We start from the raw sequence: 10,952 nt of genomic DNA on the forward strand, positions 1-10,952 counted from the left end.
TTTTATTCTCACTGCTTTACATGTCTGTTCTTATTTTGAAAATTGTGACCATATTTCCAAGTCTACATAGTTTGCATCAATTTTTTTATGGCTGTATAGTAGTTTATGGTATGAATGCATAAAAATAGAACATCTTTTTTGGGGAGTTTATTGTCATTCTAATTCTCACACATCTTTGCACGTTTGTCTGATTATTTCATCAGTGTAAGTTGGCAGAAGTGGAATTCTTGGATCAAAGGGATTGGCTGCTAGAAGTATCAATTGATTACTTCCACCAGTGGTATATGAGAGAATATCTGCTTTTCCACACCCTTGCCAATAATGGATTTTATCATTTTTTTCAAACTTTTTAAAGTCTGACAGATGAATAGTAATACCTCAATATTGTTTTATTTAATATATTTGTTATTTGTGAGATAGAACATTTTTTGTATGTTTTTTTACCATTTAAAAATTTATTTTGTGAATTGTTTATGTCTTTTGTGAATCTGTTAATTTGTGTTTAAGTCTGTCATACACAGGTATTTTTTTTCTGGTTTTACATTGCTTTTCAGCTTTATGTCAGTGGTTTGCAAAATGCATTGTTATGCAGGTAACGAATGAGTTCCATTACTTAAAGGTTGCAAACTTGTTTAAGCCCAAAATTTTAGTTGATCAGTCTTTATGAGCTATCTTATTACCACACTTTTTAAAATATTTTCAATCATGAGGATTATAAAAGTACTTAAATTCTAGAAGTTTTGTTAATTCATTTTAAAATAACTTATTCGAAGGAATCAAAATTGACATTCTTAAGACAAGCATTGTATTGTTTCTTAGAGCTCATTTGAAGAAAATTCAGTATATATATATACACACACACACACACACACACATACATATATATATGGTAGGCACAATTGTATCGTTGACCACTGCTGCATCTAATTAATAAAAGCATAACATATATAGTAAATCCAAAATATTCCAAAGCGTTCTGCAAAAGTGAGATATGTGATACTTTTAAAAAATTTAAAATATTAGCCTTTTTTTCTCAGTCATATTCTTTTTAAAAAATGTGTAAGTTGACATTAATTTAAAGAACTAAATTTTATTTGTTTACCCTTTTGAGCAAGGCCTAAAATATTAAATATAAAAAATAGTATTCATTTGGCCAATATTTGTTAAGCAGGTCCAACCTTCAGAAATTCTTTACTCTAGAAACAAATAATTTTAATGAAGTGAAATACATTCTAAAGACATTATTGTTATGTAGGTTTTGTGTAAATTACACATCAGTCCATATTTTTAAAATAAGTTATTTTGCAAATTCTCTTTTCTTTGTCAGCATTTCAGTTTGTGTCCTGTTTCTCCCATCCCAAGCAAAAGAAAAGACTTGATTTATTTAGCTTTTCTTAATCCCTCTACCTTTAGTTTATTTAGTCTGTCACTCTGTCTTTGGCATTATTAAATTATTTGGAGCACGCTTAGGCACTGAAGAATAGTAGAAACTTGAAGTTGTTCGCTTTTCAGGTTATGTGATAAGTATGGTAGAGGAATGCTTATGAAGAAAGCTTAAGGCTAAATCTTGTTACCTGAAATTTGTTGAGAAATTTGCTTCAGTTCTTTTCCTTTCTTTATATCACATGCCATAAATCCATATCTAGCATATTTCGATCTTATCTGGAATAAAATTTCCTTTCTAAATGGAAACTTGGACCTGAGTTTTGAGCTTTTCCCTTAAATTATATATTTGTGTGCATCCATCTCTATTTTTATTTTCTTTCTTAGATGCCTGCCCCACTTCCAAACAGTGAATACTTCTTATTTCCTTATAATGAGGAATACCTATAATACCTTTAATAATGAGGAATATTTTTATCTTTGCCTGGCTTCTTGGTTCTTTGAGAACCCAGATTTGTTTTGTGTAATATGTTATAATCTTTTGCTTTGTTAGTGTTCTCAAGTTAAAATTTGCTAAGTTTAATAAAATAGCACTTTTGAGTTTATAAAAGCACATTGACTCACCTGAGTGGTAGGCTTAGAAGAGAGGCAAGAAATTATGAGTACAACAGTGAACTGAATTAGGTTCTCTGTGAAATTGCTATGGTGAACACAATATGTAAAATTGGTTTGTGCACCAGTAGCCACAAGTATTGCTCTTTTTCTTAGGACTATTTAAGAATAAACTAAATTTTAAAAGCTAAATTAAATGGAAACCATATTGCTTTGGTTAAGATTTTGGCATTACAGGTGAGCCAGAAAAACCTGTTTCACTCAACTCAGCTCTGAAGAGAGTTGTAGAAATTGGGGGTGGACTGGAGCAGAAACTAGAATTGTGTTAGATTATGACATCCTTGCCCTTGAGACAACAGCATGACTCCTCCTTGTCTTTACTTATGCTATTCCTCTGCCTGGAATGCCTTCCCTCCTTTCTATCTAAATCCTACCCACCTCCTCCACGAAGCCTTCTCTAACTACTGGAGCCCACATTGATGTCTCCCTGTTCAGAACACCTATGGCATCTAACAGCCAGCACTGCACCGTTTAGCACTGTTTGTCCTATGGCAATTTCACATGCTACTGAGTGTGAGTACATTAAAATATAAATGTGGGGAAATACGCATTTTCCAGTAAAATTTGAAAAATAGGTATATTATATACAGGAGGATTCTCAGGCTTATGGAAGTTTTACAGGCTATATAGCTTAGTCTGAGAATGGGGGAGGAGGGGAAGTTTGGGGATGGTTCTTAACTGTACCTTTGTTAATCTCAGAGAAACATTGCAAAATTTATGAGTCTAAAATGTTATGTTTTTTATAAACTCATTTTTATTCAGTAAATAGCCTGATGTTTTTTAAAGCTTGAGTAGTAGTAATGTTTTCAGTAGTGTTTAATATTATTTGAATATCAGTTCTGGAATTGAAACATTTTTCTTCTTGCTTAGGCTAAGATACCTCTGTTCACCCATATAAGCATATATCTACCAAACCCTGTTCTTGGTATTAATACTGAAATTTAGCAAATGTCAAATTTTGCGATGTGGAGAAACTATATTTTATTATATCACTGATGTATAATTTTGGGTATCTTTGCATGGTTAATACGAAGGGAATTTAACCGTAAAGATAATTTTTATTTATGCTTATTTCACGTAGTGCTAAGGGAGCTAAGAGAAAGCTTTGTTCAGATTTTTTTTTTTACTTTCTCCAGTGTATATTGAGGGTGTGGCCATACAAATACATGAATAAATATGCTTGAATCATGTTAATTAAAGTCTGCTTAAGGTGCCTATCTACTTTTTAATTGTACCTGTGATTAGTTATTCACTCATGCTTGGTTTATTTCCTTTTTAAATGAGCTGACAGCATGACTTTGAGTAGATGACTTAGTTTCCCATACAATTAAATTGGGATTGGGCCTCTGCATTGAATTTGTGAATGGTTCTGATAGAATAATAAATAGCTTTATGACACATTTTTCTATATGTAAAAAGTCCTTTTAATTATATAATACTTGAACATATTTACACTTGGACAGCAATTGTGTTAACTTTTAAGTAAAATTAATATGTAAAACTTACATGTTTGAGACATAAAAAGTTTTTATTTAAATTGATTTTAATTGGTCTTAGTTTCTGATTGATCTCACAGTGATTATGTCTTCTATTTGAAATTCAACATGGGGATATATGATATAAGTGGTAATGTCCATTTGAATATTTTCACATAAGTATATATTATTCTGTGTGTGTTTTTTAGAGGTACCAATCTTGGGAAAAAGAAGCAACACATTTGTCACATACCAGGATGTGGTAAAGTCTATGGGAAGACCTCACATCTGAGAGCTCATCTGCGTTGGCATTCTGGGGAGCGCCCTTTTGTTTGTAACTGGATGTTCTGTGGTAAAAGATTTACTCGAAGTGATGAATTACAGAGGCACAGAAGAACACATACAGGTTACTAATATTTACTTTTAACAGACAAAAATGAATTATAGGGCCACCTGCTACCTTGAAAGTTTTTTTTTTTAAGCATACCTTACTGAGCTGAATTTTAAAAATGTGACCAATCACATCAAATTTTATCTTCATTAAAACCAATTTAAAAACACTAATTCTAAAAAAAACAGTGTGACATAACATTTTATTTTATACAGACTTTGGTTAGCTTTTTTTTTTCTAAGTTTTTGTTGTTTTGAAATTATTGAATATCTTAAGCGACATTTATGCAATTATTGTTTCTGTTAAATGTTTTAAATTAGTTGTTTGCTTTTACTCTTGATCTGTCTTATTCTCTCATCCTCGTCAACACTTTAATAAAGAATAATTTCTTTTTTCTTGTTTTAATGTCTGAGGTAAGCAAAAGACATTTCATTGAGGAATAACCAAGGCACTGTTGATGTCAAGATTCTTTCATTTAATTGTTTTTGTATAGTGTGTAGTTGTTACATGGAATGGACCTAGGAATGACACAAAATGAATCCTAATTTACTATAACTTAGAGATAGTTTTTTCCTGCTACCATGTAATGATCAAGGTGTTCATCAATCTGTGCTCAACACTTAAGAATTGAAAAATACATAATATATTTATAGTCCCTAGAGAGCTTAGAAGGAAGAAGCATGGGGGAATGGAGGACACTATGGATTCTGAAGTCTCCTAGAGCTGGATTCAAATCCATGAACTCTGTTAGATCAAGCAAATAAGCTGTCCCTGACTTTGTTTTTATACCTCTTGTATTGCTTTAAATATTATATAAAATAACCTGTGAAGTGTTTAGTAGTATACATATTAGGTGCTCTACTTGTTTTAGTTTCTGCCTCTCTCATCAGGTAGGTAGGTAGACAGATGAGCTGTTTGTAACTATAACAAACAATACAGGAAAGTAAATTAAGTATGCTCAGAGGCAGAAATCATTATTGCTTGGGATAGTAAGGCATTGTTGGGCAGTCGGCTGGGATGGTAGAACTTAAGATGACCCTATAACAGACCCTTCCTTAGTGAAATTTGATCAGAATAGAAAAAGCAGTGTAAAAGGGGGAAAACGTCTATGATCATGAGTGGAAAACACTGGGTTAAAGAGGATTACTACACGTACCTTCAAGGCAGCACCTGTTAGAACCTTTAATTGAATGTTAACGAGTACCATGTATCTCTGTGTGGGAGGGTGGTTGTATGTGTAGCATTTCCCAACTGTCTTTGATCATTGTGCCATTTGCCATGGAACATCTCTCAGGACTAGTGTTCCAAGAGAAACTTTGGAAATATCTTTCAGAACAGTATGTGGATATAAGAGGTGAGAGACCATTTGACATGAGTGAAGATGAGATTTTATATAAAACATTTCTGTTATGTGGGATTACACCATAATCCTAGTTAACTGCAAGTTAGTCTTGCATTCCCATACCACTTATTACAGTGGTGAAGTTTTGTACAGTGTTAAAATTTGGTATTTAAGGAAGGTTTGTCTGGCATTGATTTGTTGGATTAGAGAGGGAAAGACAAGGGTGTCATCATTGCAGTATAATTCAGACATGAGGTCTGATGAGGACCTACCTAGAGTAGAGATGCTGGAACAGGAGATAGATAAGGCATGTTGAAGAAAGTAAATTAAGAAAATACTAGATTGATTGATGGATTTCTCTCTGGATTCCTTTTAGGCTGGCCTTTTGCCTTTTAATCCTCTCACATAGTAGGTCTTTAGTATAATAGAATTTGGTCTGTCTTTTGTATTGAAATATTTTATTCATGTTGGAAGATATATTTAGGTATTAAGGTCTTACTAACTTTAACATTATGATATATTAGGCTTGCTCTGAATTACTTCAGCTGACATCAAGTCAGCTAGCCATCTCTTGGGATTACTCAGTCTTAGTGGACCTCAAGCTTGCATCTTTGCTTTAACCTAGAAGTCCTCTGTGTAGTTACTTGAATTCAGATATAATAGTTGGGGGTTTAATATGGATACAACATGTTAATACCTTAAATATAGCTTTTAAAACTATACTTTTCTTTAAAGGAATACAGTGACTCCTCAGTGTTGTCAGTAGGTTCTTGAAAACCGTGTAAGTGAAATGATGTATAACAAGAACAATTTTACCATAGGCTAATTGATATAAAAAAGAATTCTGATGGCATATTTCTAGTCACGAAAACATTACTGCATTTCTAAATAAAGACCCAAAACACTTCTAATATTAAACATAGAAAAACATATGAGATATATATATATATATATTGAGATCTATCTATCTATCTATCTATCTATGATGAATAAAAACAAAGATCTTATTGAAATATTTGTATTGAAATATTTTATCCCAGGTTTAGGGTTGCGGGTGGCTAGAGCCTCTCTCAACAGCTCTGGGTGCAAGGTGGGAACCAGCCCTGGGCAAGACCCCCTTGCATCATCCACCCCCCACTCACTCAGACTGGGACAATGCAGACATGCCAGTTCACCTCATGTGCACATTTTTGGGATGTGGGAGGAAACCAGAGTACCTGGAGAAAATCCATACAGATGTGGGAAGAATTTTCAAACTCCACACAGAGAGTGGCTCTGCTAGAAGTCAGTTATTTTTCTTCTCGTTGTTATAAAAAAACAATGTTTGAACAAAAACAGTTTTATTCGAGGACCTTCCTGTATGTTATAGATGGTTATTTTTAGCTTATATCTTCTAATATGTTTCAGAGCAAACTATTAGTATAGTTGAGGTATTAAAATATTATCTGAATGGTAGTAAGTTTGAAGATACTTTTCATTAAAAAGTAAAGATGGCATTTATTTTGAGGAGAAATATTCTATGAGAGAAATTTGTAGAGGCAGCTCATGAAACTAATACAATTTTAGTTGAACCCTGTTTCCTGTCCTTCTCAGTGTTGGCTTAATTTCTTTCTCAGGGAATTATCAGTCTATTGTTGAGTTTTGAAAACTAAGTAATTTAATTTTATTTCTAACAGGTGAGAAGAAATTTGTTTGTCCAGAATGTTCAAAACGCTTTATGAGAAGTGATCACCTTGCCAAACATATTAAAACACATCAGAATAAAAAAGGTATTCACTCTAGCAGTACAGTGCTGGCATCTGTGGAAGCTGCACGAGATGATACTTTGATTACTGCAGGAGGAACAACACTTATCCTGGCAAATATTCAACAAGGTTCTGTTTCAGGGATAGGAACTGTTAATACTTCCACCACCAGCAATCAAGATATCCTTACCAACACTGAAATACCTTTACAGCTTGTCACAGTTTCTGGAAACGAGACAATGGAGTAAATATTACACAAATACTTATTCATTGTGGTTATTTTTATACAGTAGTGAGAAGAATATTGTTCCTAAGTTCTTAGATATCTTTTTATTGATGTGCAAAAATTTTTGGATTGACAGTAACTTGGTTATACATGACACTGAAATGCCTTACTTTGTATGATATTCCATAGTATATTAAAAATGGTAAAATTGCATGGGTTTTGTAGGTACTTTTGGAATCTAGAAGAAATGAAATTTTACCAAGTTATATAAAGAAAATTGAATTTAACAATGCGAATGGTAGTCTAACCAAATGCATCAATCCTGTGTGGTTTAGTGTAAAAATGAGAACATGTTGGTATTTATCTATTGTAAGATAAAAAAAAGTTGGTGGGTGAAAGAAATCATGTTATGATAAAAAAAATTTTTGTAATTTTCTTGATGACTGGAATTTTTATTATGCATAACTGACAAATCAAGTTTCCAAGCAAATGTTACATAGTGTAGGCTTTACTTAGCTTATCAATTTGTCATTTTGAAGCTAATTATTTTAATTAGGTTAACTGTACAATATTTTAAGCATTACTCTTGTAAGATTTTGAAAACTACATTTTAACATGGAACTCTAGGGTTAGTCACCTTTTAAATCCTGTTGAAAAGCCATGTTTAAGATTTAATTTGCCAAAATAATGTCTTGTTAATATTCTTTCAATAACGAAGTTGGGCAATATAACCAATGTTTAAAAAAGTTTAAAATGTATAGGTTGAGGCATTTGGGTGGTAAGAAAATGTTATAGTGAGATATCCCCTTTCTTGCATATTGGAGGACCAAAAAATAAGGTGTATTGCGTCTTAGCAGTGACTTTTTTATCCAATCTTGTTTCCAAAAACCATATGTCTGCCAGGGCCTTAAAAGCCATCATGTAAATTACCAGTAAAGTATAACATATGCAAACATAACAAAATCACTTCCATAGTGACGATACTCCAACCATATGGATATTAGTCATAGAAAACTAGCAGTTTTATGATATTTTTTTAAGTCTTTTTTTTTTTTTTTTTTTTGTCTAGATAGTCAGTCTGCACTTAAATATCAACCATTTTCTTTTTTTGCTTCTTCCCTTAAAATTTATATGTATTCAGTACATTTAATTGAGAAACGTATGTTTTTTATTATGCTGTATTTTCTTTTTATTTTTAATTATTGTTTATATTTTCAATTATTAAAAATGTACAAAATAAAGTTTCATTGCTGGTCTTGTAAGAGCTATACAATTTTCCTAAATGTATACCTATAACTGCAGCAGTTCACCTATTTCAAAAATTTGGAATTCTGTTCATTTGTTATTCTTAAGACCACCTCAAATTTAAAGGCTACCTTATTGTACGTTTAAAGTGTATTATAACAGTGTGGTAGTTAATAAAACACTATTTTTTTTTTTCTTTTGAGTTTGTTGTATTCCTATGCATTTAAAATATTGCGGTGGTATGGGGAAAGAAAATTTGTGTGGTTTTTCTTCAACTTGGCCTTTTATTTGCCTATTTGCCTGTTGTTGATTTTAGACACCAAAATGATCTTAAACAGGTATGTTTACTTAGAAGAATAGAGGTACCAGCAGATTACTAATATTTTACTAAGAATAAGTTTAAGTAAAACTTCTGGAAAAAAAATCTTTGAACTTTTTGTCCATATTGAGTAATATTAAGTTTACCAATGCCATTTTGCAAACCTTGTTTGTTTTTTCTTCCTGTTCAGAATATTTTAATTTATCAAAATCTTGAATTTTACATGAAGATTCTTGTAAAAGATAACAAGCCAACCTTTGGTAACAAAATAGCAAGAGTTATTTGAAAAGGTTATGTTTTGAATTTGTGTATGTCTAATTATGATAAAGGCAGGGTAGGAGGAAAGAAAAAATTAATATGAACATGACTGTATTTTAGATATTTTTAAATTAAAAATCTAATTCTCCACATGTATATAGTGGGGGGTAGAGATTTCCATTGTTTTCCAGGCTCAATCTGACAACTGTCAGTAATATCTTTGAATGCATAGGAGAACTCTAGATATATATATAAACACAAATAAAGTTTTTTTGAATGAAACTTAAGTTTGTGATGTGAAATAGACTTGGAATTACAGAAATTAATGGAATGTACAATTACTTCGAAGTTATAAGGATTAGAATTTGAGTCTTCAAACTCCTTTAGATAATTAAAATTTTTATTTAGGATGTGTGAAGAGGATTATGTTAGGAAGTTTCTCACTAAGCAAAATACCCATTAAGTCAGGAGACTAAAAAACTTTAGTGATAGTAAAGATGTTTTTAAATAATACTGAAATTTTATAGTAAGTTTATAGAGTATTTTTTTTAAATTAATTATTTTTGTTACAAATGTTTCTCCTTTTTCTCCCACCGATTTCCCCCTCCCTGCCCTGTCCCCAACCCTGTTGTCCATGTCCATTGTTCATGCATACATGCATATAAGTTCTGTGTGTGGTTTATCTCTCCCCACCATCCCCTCTTCTGGGGATTGTCAGTCTGTACCCCACTTCCATGTCTCTGGGACTACCCCATTCTTCAGACTGTTATGTTCATTATATTCCACAAATAAGTGAGATCATATGATACTTGTCTTTCTCTGTTTAGCTTGTTTCACTTAGGATGATACTTTCCAGGTCCCTCCATGTCGTCTCAAAGGATAGATCTTTCTTATAGCTGCATAGTACTCCATTGTGTATATGTACCACACTGCTTTTTTATCCATTCGTCTACTGATGGACATTTGAGCTGTTTCCAGATCTTAGCCATTGTAAATAGTGCTGCTACAAACATGGGGGTACATATATTCTTTCTGATTGGTGTTTCAGGCTTCTTAGGGTATATTCCTAGAAGTAGGATCACTGGGTCAAATGGAAGTTATAGAGTGTTTTTGATCCATGAGTTTTCAAGCATATTTTATCAGTTCTTAGAGCATGAATGCAATGGAGAAAGTAAATAATTTTGAAAATTACTTAAATAAGTTTTTGAAAATTTTTTTTTCTGAGTGCTTACTAAAAATATACCATTGAACTTTGGGTCTTTACAACAAATCAAAGTTAGTTTCAACCTCAGCACAGGTGATTTTTAAATATTTCTATTTTTGTATTACATGTTGAATATACTCTGGAAGCATAATATTTGAAGAATTACCCTGAAGTCATTTTTTTCTAGTTGTAAAATTTCTTGTGTGTTAGTGTAATATAGATATAGAGGTGGGCAAAAAGTAGGTTAATGGTTCATATGGTAAATAGTACCAATACTAATACAATAATAAACTCATGTACTCACAAATGTAAACCTACTTTTGCCCACCCCTGTGTATTCTTTAATAGTTATTTTTGTTAATTGCTTTATTTTTGTAAAAGCTAGAAGTTAAAGCATATTTAATATATTTACATAGAAGTCATTCCTATTTATCAGAACATACTTATCTAGTGGACTAGGTGTCTGTACGTTACACCTTAAAGAAAATACCACTTAAGAAAATGTTATTTTCTGTATATTTGAAAGTTAAGGATCCTGAAAATAATCCAATTAACCAGAAGCATTTACAGCTTTAATGGAGTAAAGTTATGGCAAAAAGTCCGGTTCCCTGTAAGTAACTAGGTAAAATAGCAAAAATGCTTAAGATATTTCAAATAGTGAAATTGTTTAAATATTAAACATTTGCATATAA

At 31.9% G+C, this 10,952-nt stretch overlaps 1 protein-coding gene across 1 annotated transcript in view; it reads left to right on the top strand.

The window, feature by feature from the left end:
* The window catches only part of SP3 (Sp3 transcription factor), a 59,037-nt gene extending 50,359 nt beyond the window's left edge, over positions 1 to 8,678 (top strand). Inside the window, exons 6-7 of the mRNA XM_036254724.1 lie at positions 3,740 to 3,936; positions 6,940 to 8,678. Of these exons, the coding sequence (XP_036110617.1) occupies positions 3,740 to 3,936; positions 6,940 to 7,256 (514 nt within the window). The 3' untranslated portion in view covers positions 7,257 to 8,678. The remainder of the gene's footprint in view (positions 1 to 3,739; positions 3,937 to 6,939) is intronic.
* The last annotated feature ends 2,274 nt before the right edge of the window (positions 8,679 to 10,952 follow it).

The sequence above is a fragment of the Molossus molossus genome, unplaced genomic scaffold, assembly GCF_014108415.1.
Source record: "Molossus molossus isolate mMolMol1 unplaced genomic scaffold, mMolMol1.p scaffold_m16_p_11, whole genome shotgun sequence".
In the NCBI taxonomy this organism is placed as follows: Eukaryota; Metazoa; Chordata; class Mammalia; order Chiroptera; family Molossidae; genus Molossus; species Molossus molossus.